Genomic DNA, 18,272 nt, shown 5'->3' on the forward strand with positions numbered 1-18,272 from the left:
GTAGTTTTTTGATTGGATATGCGGTTTAGAATGTTGACGGTAGCTCCTCGTGGATTTGTAGTTGTAAGAATAACTAAAAGAAAATGATACATAATGTAGTGTCATTTTCCTTCAATATTTTATAATATTGAACCTGAAAGACATTCACGTACTCCGGGAAGCGATTCGTGACTTTAAAAAGAAGACAAAAAGTTCTTTTGCATATTGTCAAATTCCGCGTCGTGTAAGAATGACAGGGGTGCCAATGTGGAATCGAAAAGTGACAAATGGAACGGAACGGAAAGATGTGCACATACTTCGAGAGGTGATTCGTGACATCAAAGGAAGACAATAAAGTCCTCTTGCATGTTGTCGAATTCTGCGTTGTGTACTAGTGACAGGGGTGAAAACTTGGAATCGAAACTCCAGTCGTGACAATTGGAACGGAACAGAAAGTTGTGCACATACTTCGCGAGGTGTTTCGTAACATTAAAAAAAGACGAAAAGAAAAAGTCCTTTTGCATGTTGTCGAATTCCGCGTCGTGTACGCTGTGTACAGCTTTCTGTTCGTTCCAATTGTCACAGTTCGATTTTCGATTCCTAGTTGGCACCCCTGTCACTCCTACACAATGCGAAATTCCACAATATCCGACAGGACTTTTTGTCTTATTTCGATGTAATGAATCACCTCCCGGAGTTTGTGTACATTTTTCAGGTTCATTCTGTTAAGTACAATAAAACATGTAAAGCTTACTGTTCCTGTAATGTGGCCATTTGCGTAACATGATCATGCCTTTGTAAACCATAACAATAAGCACCTGTCACTATTATTACTTTGTAAGACAGTCATTCTGTGAATTAAAGAGATTTTTTCGGAACCAACAATAACCATCACAAACATGTTTTACTGTACTTAAAGTGTGTTGCATGTAATAACTGTCAGATATCGAATTACAAACCAAATCAGATTTCTCAAAGATACTTTGACGACTTTTGATTCATAAGTGCGGGTTCATTATAAATGATATTTTCTATTAGAAACACTCTTAGCTCACGTTTAATGACACGCGAATCCAGGGGGGGGGGGCTATAGGGGCTATATCTTCCCCTTGGCGCTCAGGTATACACTGGATAAAATGGGCTTCAATCCTACTTTACACTGGATAAAGCGGCAAACTATGGTTTAGCCCCTCCCTGATCATATCCTGGATTCGCCACTATATATATATACAATTCGTATCAGTGAGAAGAGAAACTCAAAGTGTCTTGCTTTACAATATGAAATTGTAAAAGTTTCTATATGTCACGATCGATTGATGAGGTTGGTTGTGTAGTGCGTACGCACATCATGTTGGGGCGTAGCAAGCTTGCTTGTAGACTTCAACATAATAATATACGAAGGACATATTGTCTGAAGAACATGAAGGCCGAGGAAGAGATTCATTATTCGCATGGCCAATCCAGGTGTTTTTAATGGTCAGTTTTGCAGCTCCCTTTTGACGTCTGTGTGGAAACCAGGGTGGATTGATTTAAATCGAGATTTAAATCACTTGATTAAAAAAAAAATCGTTGATTTAAATCAAATTCCGAAATAAATTAATTTAAAGTGAAAATAAGTAAAATCCAGCCTCTGCTGTATTATTTCAATTATGGAAGATAATCATAATACAATAAGATGCAAATGTATGTACAGCACAGTATGAAAACGAGTGTTTCATGCAAAGGATTATTAGGGAAAATCCCGTTTTGAACGGATAACAGAGGAATTCTGCTTTCGTATCTTCGTAACATAAGGTTTTTAAATCATTAACTATTCCAACGAAAATTGGAAATTAACTATTTGAAAATCACCATGAATATTTAAGACGAAAATTCTTTTGTGTGCGCGTTTGTTTGTTTGTTCCCAGATAATAGGGGCGTATTTATAAAGGGGTCCGATTCCATCTTCGAAACTTAAATCTTTTTTTAGATTTTATAACTTTAGGCGAAATTTGCGTATTTTGTATGTATTTAGTGCCGCAAGCTAATTCCAATTTTTTTTAGGTATGCCCCTGCCAAATATGAGTAACTTTTGTGAAAAAAAAAAGTATCATGTTGATAAACGTCGCCGTACTTTTCCTTAGTGCTTAAGAAACATTGTTTGGGATTAGAGATGCAAAATAATACTTTTTAGAATTGGTTTTCTTTTTCACATAAAAGCCGACTTTTTAGGGGAAAACCCGGTAATTTTGGGTTTTTTAATTTTCATGATTTTCCTCTTTAAATATCTTTTTTGTATACTCTATAGTTAAACAAGATTTCATGACCTAAATACTATATTTCCCTCTAGAATTCACCATCATGATTGATGAAACACATGTTTTATGAATTAAACATTAAGTACGTAGTATTTGAGAGCAATTTTAGACGCTATAGAACTTTATTTTAACTTCTGAGTTATCGACATTTTTTTCTTCTTTAGATCATTTCATTTTTAGTTAATCGTGTTTCATTTTTAGAGCTTAGTACTCTAGTTTCTAGCACATAGTTAAACTTACGTTTTTCAATATATCCGTCAGATCATACTTCCACATTTCTGTTATACTGTAGCTGTGTAATGATGTAGCAATAATCTTCCGGATGCAACCTTGAATACCATTTTATACAAATAATCAGTACGGATTTAGAAAAGTGTTTTGGGAGGGTTTTTTCTTATTAATTGTTAGTTTTTTTTTTTTTTTTTTTTCTAAAAATGCTTGATTTTCATTTGAGAGGAGCTTGAAGTTTATGAGTAAAGACAGCTAAAATTTCGTTTGTTTTAGAAATTCCTTAATATCGGAGAACATGCTTCAGTCCGAAAGACACTCCCACCCTAACCCCTTTCGCAAATTCATCGTTGCTGGTAATTAGTAATAACAACAATTTAAAACATAAGAAATGAAATCAGCCAGGAATCACAGTACACGCACTATCTCTACATTCACAGATAGAATTAAGAACTTTTGTTGGAATGGTCGAATGCGGGACTGAATCCCGGATTTCCCAATAGAAGCGGAAAAGCTAATCACTCACTCATGTTTGTTGTGCTTGACTTAAATGTATTTCGTAGTTTTTTTTTTTTTTTTTAAGGGGAAAGTTCCGTAATGACATGTTAAATTCTTGTTAAAAATTCAGAAACCTTCAGGACTGGGTAAACCGTGTTGGTGGTTATATATTCCAGAGCCTTGGAAACCAAACGCTCAGATGAACAGTAAGTTATTACGCATATGATTCAGTACTTTCCTGACTCTAAACAAGCTAAAGGAACAGTCAGTGCATTACAGAATTTGGAACTTTACCGATTTTGCAGGTCCGAAGCACCTAACAGATTATTACATATGTAATAAATGAATAGAAAGTACATTTTCAACATTTCTGTTCCATTTCAAAAAAGTTTCTGTAAGGGTAGCAAAGGCGGAAGCAAGAGGTGCATTAACAAATTAGGTGATTTTTGAGCGTCCCATACAAAGATTGCATTTTTTTCAGCCTTTTAAAGTAATACGTTGAATTGTAATAAAACAATGATTATTTTTCATTGTTACTCTAGTACGAATGTTTATGAAAGTTTCTGAAGTCAGCCATAATAAACTTATAGGCTATAACAGATTGACGAGGAATGATATTTATTTATTTATTTAACAATCACCAGATGCAGCTCAGAGGCTATTTTATACTGAATATCTAACAACAACATGGAAAGGATTTGGGAAGGTATCGGCCAGGGCCTGGTTTAGTAGGTACCATCTCGGCATTTGCCTGGTAGGACTGAGGGAAACACTGGAAAACCCCAGTCAGGATGGTCGGCAGCGGGAATCGAACCCATGACCTCCCGAATGCGAAACCAACGTTGTACCATTTGAGCCACTTGATATACGTAATGAACAAAGAAAAGAACTTGTTATTTTTGAGAAGGCTACGGCGTCGAAACTTAAATTTGTTTTGTGCGTATATTCAGTAAATATATTATTATCTTCCCGATGTATTATTTGTTTGAACTCTCACACACAGTACAATAAATTCTGTATGTCTTGTAACAGTTTTTCCGTGTTTTTGTATTTTTAATTCACAATAAAAAATATTGCTTATAATGCATATGAAAGTTAAAAATTAACTGCAACTTATTATATACATGGATTAATTTTTTGGGATTCATAATAAAAATGTGTTAAGAATTAAAATTGTTTGAAATATGTTTTCCAAATTCATGTTTATTTTCGAGGTTTTGTACTATTATCTGCATCCACTACTACTAAAATAAGTTTTTGTATTGCAGAGAAGCGAAACAAAACCTGCTTTATTAATTTAAAGCAGAATTTGAAAAAAAAAAAAAAAGCCCAAAATTTCCCAAGCAAAAAAGCGAAGCAGAACCCCCCCCCCAAAAAAAAAAAAAAAACAGTTTTTTCCCCGAACCCTTGCATCTCTATTTGGGATTGAAATAAGTTAACGGCTGGCAATCAATTCTAAATTCAAGCCCAATAATTTCACTTAAATGGCATGATTAACATTTAATATTAATTCCTAATGTTTTATCTTCAGTTCATGACTTGTATTACGCAAGAAGAAAGATTTGATTTAAATCAAAAAAATCGATTTAAATAACAAAATTCAACAAAAATGATTCTTTAAAAAAAAAAAATTGTTTTTTTTCCACCCTGGTGGAAACGGATATGGAAGTCGTGTTGGAAGATTGAGTGGACTGTCCCAGCTTGACGGAAGCCATTCGTAACATTTCCAGATACAAAATCTCCGTGATTGTTTCCTTAAAAACCATACACACTCTCATGAATTATAGTGCAAGACATTCACGTTGGTGAAGTCGTGCATGTGCTTCTCTATACGTATGCACTGCATGTTCACCTGATTTAACATCATGTTTGTTTACTAGGCTTCATCAAAACCACAAATAATTTCGTTGTACTACTCATCTTTAATTTTTCTTTTGTTATTCTGAAAGAGGATTCAAATAGCTTGTATTTACACTCTTTTTAGTTAAGAGTCTTCATCCCGGCGAAATTAAAATACCGCTAATTTTACAGTAATTATGTAATATCTTCAAATAGATAAAAGATAATCGAAATGTGGAACAAGAGCGCCCTAGACAATATCATTTTACATGAGAAACCGTTATCACGACTCACTTATCTTTTTCGATTTCGAGCCATTTTGAAAATCGGCATTTATTTTCGCGTTTCTAAACAGCTGAAAACATAAAGCCACTAGGTGACTTGTGATAACGGTACCTCACGCAAAATAATATTGTCTAGGGCGCTCTTGTTCCATATTTCAATTATCTTTTATCTATTTGACGATATCACATAATTACTGTAAAATTAGCGGTATTTTAATTTCGCCGGGATGAAGACTCTCAATTGTCAAGAATATAGTTGAATCGTTTATTCCAAAAATGCGGAGAAAAGTAAATACATGGAAATTTATCGTAACCGTAATACTGCAAATTATGGATACCTTAAAATATCAAGCAATATTTTCGTCAAAGTGGATACTTTCAAATATCAAGGATCAGCTTTAACAGGTCAAAACTACTGCATATCCACGAAGAAATTAAATGTTGACTGAAAGTAGGGAATTCATATTGTCATTCAGTCCAAACTTTTTTGTTTTCAAAATTCTGGCGAAGAATTCGAAGCTTAAAATATATAAAACGATAATTATGCCTGTTTTGCTATATAGTGCGAAACTTGGTCCTATACCGAAAGAATAATACAAACTGAAAGTATTTGAAATAAAATCCTGATGCGAATATTCTGTCCCAAGAGGGACGGAAATGGGGAGTGGCGGAAATTAAATCTAGACAGCTCAAGTGGCCAGAGTGGAAATAAGAACACTTCTAAAATTTTAACTGGAAACCCAATCGGGAAAAGACCATTAGGAATACCTAAGCGGAGATGAAAGGACAACAGTAAGATGGATGTCGCAGAAATAGAAATACAAGAAAGAAACTGGATCCAGTTGACTGAGGACAGAATTCAATGGAGAGCTTTTGTGAATACGGTATTGAACCTCCAGGTTGGTTAATTATTCCAAAAATACCTTATCAGACATTCGTTTTCGGGAAACGAAAGAAAAGAAGCTTTTGCTACATCCAACAATAATAATAATAATTCAATTCAGTGATTCACAGTCAAGCACCACAGCGAGATCTAGTAAAGTTTATATATATATAATGAAGAAATAGACAGGCTCTAGTAGACAATAATCACCCAGAATATGTACTGTACATGAATACAATTTTATACTTACATTTTGTAGATTGTATAGTATACATGATTATGCTCACAGGGTTCAACATCTATGAATAGAAAATACAAGATGGTCAATAATCCATGACAGTACTTCGTGTACAGCTACAGTGCCGGTCTGCGTTCTGGTTTGGGAACGGAAATGACGGACATCATCCTGGGGAATAGCATTCAACTCTTCTTCCGTCTGGTAGCATAGTTGTCGCAAGAGTTGCAGATATGACCAGATGTCGTTCAGTCGAGTCTGACACATCCTCAATGGCGGGAGGTCTGGTGATCGCGTAGCCAGGAGATTTTACGCACGCAATAGCAGTGTTGGGGGTGCACATTGGTCTATTGGAAGAGCACATCTCAGTGTTGGTGCAGGAACACCAACAAAATGGGTTGGGTGGTGTTCTGAATGTAAGCTGCACTAATCAATGTTCCTTATATTGACAATAGAGGCATTATATTAACACTAGAGGCGAATGATTTTAGGCTATGGCTCTCCACACCATGTATGACATTAGTCCTGTATGTCGCTGCAGTATATACTATAAAATGCGCCTCTGTTCCAGTGGCGGCTTTAGCGGGTAGGCCGGATAGACACTGGCCTACCCAAAAATTTTGAAAAATATATAAACGCTAAAAGGTACAATAAAGAGTAAATATATTTTCCACTATTTATATTAATAGTAGATAATTATTTAACAGATAGCATCAATCACTACTGTAATAGTAATTTCCTACTGTCATTAGTCAATCAAATTTATATATGTATCCATAAGCGCGGGAGCGGGCCTACCCAAAATTAAAATCCTAAAGCCGCCCCTGCTCTCTTCACATGCACCTGCTAACGACCATCACTAGTGCCAAGAAAGAAGCAATGCTCATTACGAAACATAAAGTTGCGCTGTTCATCCCTTCGATTGCTTCAATCTTGAGACCATTGAAAACAAACTTGAAATTAGTATTATTTTTCTCAAAAACGCAAGGAAAAGGAAAAGGAAGGAGTAAATGGAACTAACTTGATATAGATTATAAATGTGTATTTTGCATCTTCATTTGTACATTTTTTTTTTCTGTTTTTCCTCGAATAACTTTCTAATCAATGTCAATGCTACTAATTGAAATTGCTTGCAGAAATGGAAGGAAAGTGGACTCTTCTCCAGTAAACGATTCGTAATTTAATATTAATGTGTTACTTGAAAACCTCTTTCTTTTCTCTTAGTTATTATCTGACTGAATGAATTTTTTTCTTTCTTTACTTAGGTTAATTCTGGAAATAAAAAAGACGTGAAATGTTTTGTGTGCTCTAAGAAAGCAGAATTGGTGTGCTCATCATGTCTTCGAACATACTATTGCACAGTGCAGTGTCAGGTAAAGAATAACATTTTTCACGAATATTTATATATGTTTGAAGAAAGATCTTTCTTCAGTAGATAGTGTGCATTTAAATTATTTTAACTCTCTGTACCTTAGCTTATTTTAATAATAATAATAATAATACACGAAACCTTGAAGGGCTTAAACCCTTAGGTGAGTAGAACCGCACTGAAGATTTTTTTTTTTTTTTTTTTTTTTTTTTTTTTTTTTTTTTTTTTTGTCGTCACTAAGATACTAGTTAAGCCTGCTACTTACCTATTGGGAACTGGTAGATCAGGGTAATAACGTTGGAAATAATAAGTTTGTACGTGTATATATAGTTAAAGGTTATTTTGCGTGTCGTACTGTATGGATGCTAAAGTTGGACGCTCGCACGCAGGAGTGAACACAAGTGAAGGATTTAGATAGGGTACAAAAATATTTGGAGCAAAAGGATACAAACAGATTGCGATGATTTTTTTAAAGTACGTAGTTCAGGATTTTCACCAAGAGTTAGTTCAAGATATTCACAGGAAGATCAGAAATGCCCTTCGCATGAAAAAATATGCGTGGTGTGTGCAGAAATGCCAAGACCCTACAAGCAGGAAAGGGAGGGGGAATGTTGTAGAGGTCGGTAAATATTAGTCTTCATTAGATTGGCTTGGGATAGGATACGAATCAGGGTTAGTTGGCTTAAACCAAGGTGGTTTAAACCAGCTTTTTTTTTTTTTTTTTTTTCAAAATAATCAAGTGGTTTAAAACAAAAAACGAAAAATTTTCGTAAAAGTGTAAGTGTTCGTAAAAGTGTAAATGTGTGTTGGGCTATCACGTTTCACTTCCGTATATTATTCGTAATATATTCAGACTTAAATTCCCTATTCATTACTCAAAGAGATTATACTACAAAAGCATTTTTTTTTTTTAAGTTTATGAACGTTTCTTTTGTGATGTTTTATAGTTTGTTTTTATTGTTATGCAATTAAAATCAAAGAAAAATTCTAAATGTTTCGTTTTAATAATATTTACTTGGGGAGGGGGGGGGGTCATACAAAATCCATGAGAGGCATTTATTGAAATCAGAAGTATCTTTGGTGTCTATTTATGTATAAATGAGTCAGAGCCAAAGTGGACTCAAATAATTCGTATCTTTATTCACTTTTCTTACTGATGTGCAAATTAAGTCGCTGTATTTCTTTAACTTGGACTAATAAAAGTCGTAGTGAACTAACTTGGACTAAATTAGTTCTTCTGTACTCTGCAGTATTTTGAAATTGTCCATATGTAATTCTGTATAATGAATTCACTTGTGCAACTGTTTATCTTTATGTAATTCTGAAATGACTATTGATGATTATATTAACAAGTATGTAAAGATCAGTACAACGTATTTTTATCAGGAGTCCTTCGCGAATGAGTCTGCAGACGTATCGCATTTGTGGCCAATTAGTCCTGGTTTCGAGTTTAAATGGAGGACAATTTCTCTCGGATGTAAGCCGAGAAGCGGTTTGGATTCCGCTTTAAGCTTATGTGACCCCTTCCAGCATAACCTACTTGTTGTATAATAACACCAAGGCGAAACAAACTTATTTCTGTCCATATGTGATATAAATATATAGAGCAAATTATTAAAAAAAAAAAAAAAAAAAAAAAAAAAAACATGTTTTTTGGTACGAATTAGATTTGTTTCTGCAGTAATGAACTTTCTGAACTAAGTCAAGTGTTGTTTGTAAGGCCTGTGACAAACATCTTGGCATTTCAGCTAAACGAATAAAACGCAAGCTCTGGTGTGACGTTCCCAAGTGGTAAAGGGGCATGGCTATGGGTAAGCAGACAAAATACAGCTTGATCAGGTGAAAAGGGATAGACGTGGATGTGTGCAAAATAAACGTGGCAATACCGCTGGCCTCTCATTTGGTAGCAGCATTTAAAGGGAACTTGCAGCGCCACCTTCAAATGGCAAGATGTTTGTCACGCCGTTTAATTTAGTTTTTAGGTTCCTTCTAGAGCTATGGAGATGAGTAAGTAAATGAATAATGAATGGAATAATCTAATGATAAATATGTAAAAGGCAGAATTACTTTGACAAAATGTAGTAGGTTCTACTCAAATCTGCATTAGTTATTTGTGTACCTTGTAACCAGCATAACTTCTATAGTTAATTTCATACAAAAAATTTCCTCTGTCAGTCCAAAACAGAATTACAGGTCTCATAGCGAGTCACTTTTTTTTTTTAATTAAAATTTACTTTTTTTTGGGGGGGGGAGGTCAAATCATTTTTTCGTGTGATTTATGTTTTGCATTGGCAGTTTTCTAAGAAAAAAAAATTGTAAAAATAAATGGAAAAAGGCAGAAACTTGTTACTGTATTACTCTTCTAAAAAAAACTTCAGTACTTGCTTCCATGTTCAGCTGTACTGCAACATGTAAACTAAGTGAGCTTTATTCTTACTTCAGTCTTTATTCTGTCTAAAGCAATACTTATGTTTACGAATCATGTAGTACCAAGACAAAATTTGTAACAACACAAAATTTTATTACCAGTTAATGGTAATCTAGATCGTATGTATTAATTACACTATTTTGTATTATTGCACATAATGAAAATATAGAAATTTGGCCTTACCCCATCCAGATCAAAGTTGAAATACAAAACCGTGCAAAGTATGTAATTAATAATTACCCTCTAAACACAAGTAATCCAATTTTTTATTAGCTGACAAACTTAACTAAAATAATTTTTAAACTTAACGTGTTAAAACATTACTTATTTCAGTTATGATCCAGCCGGCCCTAGTTTGGTTTAAAAAAAAAAAAAAAAAAAATGTAAAATTCAATGTATGCCCAAGTTTGGCATCAAGGTTTAAAGTTGCTTTTTGGTGAGATTTTTGTCACTTTTTGGTCACTTTTCAACTATTTAGAAAAGATCAGACCACTATGAGCCCTGGAATTAGCTACTGCTTTGAAGTAGAATTAGAACTTGGTTCCGCTACAGAGTTACTTGCTTTTTTTCGTCTTTTTTCTTCATGTAAAAATAAGCTTCATTCCAGTTAGCAATGTAACAAGAATCCTATAATTAATGCTTTTTAAAAAAAAGCACTTATTAGTATTATCCTTTTTTCCAAACATTTTCTATACTAGTTAGCATAGAAGTTCGAAAACCTTCGTTACTCAATCTACGCAGAATATCTTTGTCTTTATAGTCCAGTCAATAAAGGGAAGAAAGAAAAGAAAAAAAAAAAGGCTTTTGTCGGGATTAATTAGTAACAAGCTGAAACTTTGCCAGTTATTACAACATCATAAGGGAAGTATTTCCTCAAAAGTCCCCAGCTCTCCCTCTCTTGCTCCCCGCGCCTCCCACAGCGATAAACATGCAAATTTGCCTACCTACATTGAAATGTCAATAACTCGATTACACTAACTTATATCAATATGATTTTTAGAAGTTAGATTCCTCATATTACGTTCTTTAAATGATGTCCTTGCGTTTTTTTTAGCTAAAGTAAATATATATGGCGCTATTGAAATAAATTGCTGAAAAAGTAGATTTTTCATTATAATCCTCAACATTTTTGTTATTATTACTAAAAACCTGAAAACGCTGCAACAAAAGGTTTCAAATAAAACTTTTAGCTTGTTTTATTAGCTTTAAAATGATATACGTATTAATAGGTTTATATGAATAGGAACGACGTCCAGAGTTTCTACCAAATGACTACTGGTGCGGGAAAGTCATCCTACCGGGCCGGCTAGGTGTACGCCGTACCCCAGCTTTGACACTGTCTACCTTCATGCGTCAGTTTCAGTGAGAGATTTATAAAGTTTAAGTAAGAAGTGCTTAATGAGTATCTAGTAGGTTCTTTTTTCTGTAAGTTTTTGGTTTATTATTTAAAATGTAGGCATATATTAGTATGCCTTTGTATTCTGATTTGTTATCTTTAACTAGAACGTAACATTTTATTTACCTTCTCACAAGCAATTTAGATTTTAATGTTTCAAAAAAAATCTACAGACAAGTTTAGGTTAGGTTTAACTGCAAAATAGCAATTTTCAAGTGCAAGGCAAGCATTGAGATGATGTGCCCCCTGAACCCTTGGAGCTGCCTTAGCAGCTGCAGTAGATGACGTGGCATACACACGTTTGTCATTTTGGGCGTTGTAGGCCTGCTCAATTGTGAACACCTTTTCGTCAGTGAACAGAATCTTTCTGTGCAGATTGTTGGCGTAACGTTGCAACAGTCTCTTTGATTTAAGGACCTGGCTGGCCTGTATCATGAGACAACATAAAAGTACAGGCGTTTGCTTGTTTCTCTTTCTGATCTGCAATCAACTCGTGTGGGACTCATCATCCCACTTCATTTCGCTTTGCAAACTAATGGAGATAGGGAATGTTTTCTGCAGTACAGCCCTTCTTCCAGTGTCCCACACGTTTGGCCTCAATATCCATTTTAAGTGTCTGGTTATTTGTAGCTTCTGGATGCTCCATACACAATGCAGCTTGGGAAATTCATCATAGTACTTAAATATGTTAAATAATAATCTTGTTTGACGGCTTGGGCTACCACTGATCTTGATAATATATTAATATTGCTAGTAATAATAATACGGATGCACAAAACAAGCGTAACAATGAATAAATAGTGGTTGGGATGTTTTGTTGAATCACAATATTTCCAACTGTAACTTGAAGTGTTATTATACGAGTCCATTTGGTCACACTGTCCTCACTCTTCTGTCTTTTTGGACGTGTAACAACAGAATAAAAGTCTATATTAATACCAAATTTGATATGACATCATAGAAAGGTTCAATAAATATGGGCTGAAAGTATTACACCTCTAGTTCTAATATTTCTTGGTTAGGCTTGGTAACAACCCTCGTAACTCGGTACATTAACTTGGTATACCTTGTAGCAATATGACTTCCCTGAAGAGTCGCCTCTATTGCTGAGGTTGTACCACGCAGTCAGTAGTTATTTCAGAAGATTCTCCTGGGAGGTTTTAATACACTGGGAGTGAAAGTAGTATTGCAAAAATCTGGTAATCCATGTTGAGCACGATCAGAAATATGTCTCGGGGGGAAATATAACAGCTCGTAGTGTTCGAAATGTTCATGAACGTCACGATACTGATCTCAAATCGATAAGCAAACGAAATACTATTTAAATTTGTTAAACAGTTTAACATTTTTGATCAACTTATGATTTGAAATATGTATCCACTGGATAAAATTGTTCCTATTTGAGTTTTCATCATCTTTTCGGTTTACACTGATATTACTAGTATATCGATAGAGATGGTGCCAACAGTGGGTCTTGATAAGTCGTGACCCAAACGAAATTACACTAACTCACTTTCACAAATGATAAAATTTGAGAACAAGACTTTTCCTTTATTGCTTGCTAGTCAACAACAATTTTCCAGATTCGTAATAGGTCACTTGTGGAGTTTCTTTCAGAGAGCGGCGGGCGAGATTGTGTGGATGCACTGAATATTTCCTGGACATTCTATTTTATCTATCGTCATATGTGGAAAGAAAATAACTAATTACCGTAGTGAAATTACTCTATAAAGTCCAGTGTGCGAATGACGACTAAGATAATTATTTATTTGATATGATGTTTTATATTGCATGATTCATAGACAATAATTAGAGCCTTTCTATTTGAACTTTGCCCCTTCTGGCGCTGCAGTCGATGTGTGCTTTCCCGTACCTCCCTCGAAAGAGGGAGGACAAGTTGTTGCGGCCGAGATCTTTCAATTGTTAGATGCGGAAGCGTTGCCAAAATGAATTATTTCACGACTTCGCTGTCCTCTACCTTGTTAGCCATTCTAAGTAGCCTACGATCTTCACTCGTCAAGACCAAACGATTGAATGACAAATTGGCAACATAGTGGAGGTCCGTAAGCAAAGGGAGGATTTCCTCCGTCAGATGGTTTGCAGGGGTGAGGCCAAGGTATAGTTCGCATATTTTCCGAGGGCATAGATGAGCTAGACAGTAGCTAGTAGCTGTAATAGAAGTACATATTAACTTTCACTCTCCTATAGGACCTATAGGACATATATTTTTAAAATTCTTTTATTAGCCCTTGCTTTTTGACAAAGGAATATTCTGTACAAATCCATGTTTCTATCTATAATAGTTTGAGTAAGGTATTGATGAGTAAGTCACTTTAGATATATATATATATATTTTTAATTTTTTAAATATAATAGTGCATATATCTTTTTAAAAACTCATAAATAATTCGTGTTCAGTTTTGGTATTTTCGCCCTATTTGAATTATGTTGTTGGCACTCGATCATTTAACATTTTTATTACATCACTTTTTATTACACAATTCACGAGTCAATATGTTTCTACTACGGTTTTCTCAATCGCTTTCTCTAGAAGAAAGAGCATATGGTGTCCAGACATTTTCAAGAAAAAAATGTCCCTCAGCACGTGCAGAAAACACTTTTGTGGTCACTTGTGGTCATGCTTGCGGAAGGGGCTGTTTTTTACGAAGGGTATGGGTAAGGGACGCTTATCGGTGGCCGCGACTGTATAATATGTACTTCTATTACAGCTACTAGCTACTGTCTAGCTCATCTATGCCCTCGGAAAGTATGCGAACTATACTTCGGCCTCACCCCTGCAAACCATCTGACGGAGGAAATCCTCCCTTTGCTTACGGACCTCCACTATGTTGCCAATTTGTCATTTAGTCGTTTGGTCTTGACGAGTGAAGATCGTAGGCTACTTAGAATGGCTAACAAGGTAGAGGACAGCGAAGTCCGTGAAATAATTCATTTTGTAGATATTATAATTCATTTTTCTCTCTAATAGCTTCTTAAAGCTTCATAAATCTCATAATATATCATTCACTATTCAAAGTATGGCCTTACTTATTATTATTTTTTTTTTAACACGTTCTGTTCATCTTCGAAAACATTCACCATGGCTTTTTGTGCAAATTATTCACGATTGAATGAAGTTGGGTAATGCCACCCTTAGGTTATACTATAAGCTCATTTCAACCCCCGTCACTATATCAGTAAAAAATGTCTTTATTAGCTTCAAATGCTTTGAGGAGTTCAGTTCGGATTTCCACCTCTTCTCTTTAAATCAGATCTCAGCTGTCTAGATACCAATTTCACGTGCATTTAATAGTATCTTAAATCGCCAATCATTGTTTGTTTAGCATTATATCTTCAGTCGAGTTCTTGAATCGTTACTTGTCTGTCCATACTGTATCGTCATCATATCTCACCAGACTTGCTTCAGTGTTCACAGTTGGTGGTCCTTCACTACATGGTTGTCTCCATACTGGTTTCTCTTGTTTCAAACTGTCTCTGCGCATAGTTCTTGTCAGTTGTCTCCACTTTGTACACATTTTCCAGTTTTTCGTGGATCTGAGCCAGGCCATACCCCTCCTTCATCAGAAATACTGACAGCATGTTATTTAGGCTTCATATCCGTTATTTCATTTCATTTCATTCATTTCATTTTATTTATCCTCCATTCTGTACAAACTTGGAAATAATTTTCCGATAGTACATGGGATTCGTCATGGTTAATTGATGCAGTACATATATATTAGACACTTTGTTAAACATAATTCATACTTTTATACATTACAGTAATTTGAAATATCATTATACCAATACTTCAGCATACCTTAAACATAAATGAACTTATCTTGTTACTTTGCTATTACTATTTACATTGTGACTATTTAATTGATTATATTCATCTATTGTATAGAAGCAATGTGACAATAGGTATTCTTTTAATTTTCTTTTGAATGTAACATTAGACTTGATTACCTTTAATTTGTTTGGCAACTTATTGTATAGCATAATACCAGCATATTTTACTCCCTTTTCGTACATTGCTGTTCTATGGTTTGGTGGATGAAAATTAGTCTTATTTCTTGTGTTGTATCCATGCACGTCACCGTTTGTTGTGTACTCATTTATATTGGATCTTACAAATTCTATTAAGCAATATATATACAAACATGGTGAAGGTAGTATAGCTAGTTCTTTAAAATATTTCCTACAGGACTCTCGGGGTCCTACACCAGCTAGGATTCGTACAACTCTTTTTTGAAGAACAAAAATATCTCTACTTTTTACAGTATTTCCCCAAAATATTAATCCATATCTTAATATAGATTCAAATGAGCAGTAATATAATATTTTTGCTGTATTTCGGTTTATAGTATTTTTGATGGTTTGTACGGCAAAACACATTTTTCTTAACCTATTCGCAATTTTTTCTATATGATAATCCCATTTTAAATCTGCTGATATATGTACACCTAAAAATTTTACAGAACTAACTTGTTTTATTTCGTTTTCTCCTATTTTTATACTTCCTTTATCTAGATTGTTGTTTGTTAATTTAAAACTTATTGACAAGGTTTTTTCTGAATTTACTATTAACTTATTATGATCAAACCAGTTCGTTAGCTGTTTTACGGTGTTTTCTATGTTAGTATTTAATCGTTGTTGGTTTTCGCCTGTTATTGCTACACTTGTCATCCGCGAATAATGTGGCTTTTGCAAAGTTTAAATTATCCGGGAGATCGTTTATATATATCAAAAACAGTAGTGGCCCAAGAATTGATCCTTGTGGTACGCCGCATTTTATTTTATTCATTGTAGATGTGAAAGTAGTTAATTTTGAATTTCTCCCGTCTACTCTAGTTATTTCTACCACCTGCATTCTATCTGTCAAATATGAACGAAACCAGTTTCTTATTACTCCTCTTACTCCACATTTCTCTATTTTATATAAAAGTTCTCTATGAGGCACTAAGTCAAGCGCTTTTGTAAGGTCTAAAAACAATCCTATGCACTTATTTCTTTTATCTAGTAGTTCGCTTACGTAATTCAGGTATTGATAAATAGCGGTTTCCGTTGATTTTCCTTGAATAAATCCATGTTGATCTTTTGAAATTGTTCCAGTACTTTGTAAATACAGTGTAACCTGTTTGTTCATTGCTAATTCTAATATTTTCGCAAATGTTGTAATAAGAGAAATTGGTCTATAGTTACTGATATCCATTTTATCTCCCTTTTTATAAATTGGTTTGACTTTGGTAACTTTTAATTTATCAGGAAATACTCCTGTTTGGAAAGAAAGGTTTATTAAATAGCATAAAGCTTCAGCTAGGGAACTGTTTACAACTTTTTGATAAGCGCAGGAGGTACTTCATCAATGCCTGCTGACCATTTATTTTTCATTTGATTGATAATTTTTATTACGTCGGTCACATTTACAGGATATATATACATTGAATTTAGATTATTTCTTATGTTAACTTTCCCAAATTGGTTGCTATTTTTGTGTTTGTCATATATTCTACTTAAATTTGTGTAATAAGAATTGAATGTGTCTGAAATCGTTTGTGGGTTATGAATTACTTCATCATTACGTTTTATTTCAGTAATATTTTCTCTTGTTTCATTTATTTTTAGTTCATTATTTACTAATGACCACAACGCTTTGGTCTTATTAGACGAATGCTGTACTATAGTTTCGTTGTGCATTTGTTTTGCTGCTATAATTACACGTTTATATATATATTTATATTTCTTGTAATATTTTTCGAATGCTTCAGTAGTATTTCCTTCCTTCCTTAACAAGTTTAGTGTTTTCATTTTTTGACTGGAAATTTTAATACCCTGAGTACACCATTGTTTGGAAGCTTTTGTTCGTAAAGTAACACTCTTTTTGGGAAAAGCTACATTGAAATAGTAACGAAAGTTATCAAGAAAAACGTTCCAGGCTTCATTTACGTCATTGTGCAAAAATACTTCTTCCCAATTTTCATCTTTAATTAGCATTTTAAAGTGCATAATATTATTTGTATTGAAATTCCGCCTATATGCGTGTATTTTTTCTTGTTCCCGTTTTAAAGACGTACTTTTATTTATTGGTACATTAATTGTGAAGAGTTGACCGAGATGGTCAGAAAACCCAGTGTTTACTACCCTAGCATGACTATTTAATATTAAGTCATTTATCAGAAGTTGATCTATTGCTGTTTTGCTATTTTCGGTTATTCTAGTAGGTGTTCGTACGATTGCTTTCAAGCCATACGTTTCTAACATAGCATTAAATTTAAAATCAATCTTTTCAGTTTTCAAAAAATCAACATTTATATCCCCTATTACTGCTACGTTTTTTCTTCTTTCTTGGTAATATCTAACAATTGTTTCCAGTTTGTTTGTGAATAAGTCTAAGTTACCGTCAGGTGTTCTATATACACATACTATAGCTAAATTTAATTGCAATAATTCTACTATGCTACTTTCAAAATGTTTATCTACATTAAAATTTTCAAATTTCGTATTTTTGTTTGCATCCAAGCCTGCTTTAACCAATATGCACGACCCCCCTCTGTTCATGTGACATCTACATGAATTTGCTAGTAATTTGAAACCTTCTACATGTAGGTACTCTATTTCATTTACCTTGTGCCAGTATTCAGTTAAGCATATAATATCTACATCACGTAAATCATCTAGCATCGCTATTTCTAACATAAGCCTTTTTTGAGTGTTCCACCCCTGCACATTTTGGTGATATACCTTTATTGGAATTATGTTTGGTTTGTTTTGTTTGTGCTTATCATCATTAAAAAATCATCTGATAAGTTTTTTGGAAGCTTTTTGTTTCTCAT

General features: G+C 34.1%; 1 protein-coding gene across 13 annotated transcripts in view; it reads left to right on the forward strand.

The window, feature by feature from the left end:
* LOC145694742 (uncharacterized) overlaps nt 1-18,272 on the forward strand; it is a 753,582-nt gene that overhangs the window by 732,545 nt on the left and 2,765 nt on the right. For all 13 annotated transcript variants that reach the window (XR_014133041.1, XM_081771342.1, XM_081771336.1 and 10 more), the window contains one exon: nt 7,509-7,616. Coding sequence is in view for 12 of the 13 variants with exons in the window: in XM_081771342.1 (XP_081627468.1) it covers nt 7,509-7,616 (108 nt within the window). In the remaining variant the exon portion in view is untranslated. The remainder of the gene's footprint in view (nt 1-7,508; nt 7,617-18,272) is intronic.

This window comes from Thermobia domestica, chromosome 9 (genome assembly GCF_964235325.1).
Source record: "Thermobia domestica chromosome 9, izTheDome1.hap1.1, whole genome shotgun sequence".
Lineage (NCBI taxonomy): Eukaryota > Metazoa > Arthropoda > Insecta > Zygentoma > Lepismatidae > Thermobia > Thermobia domestica.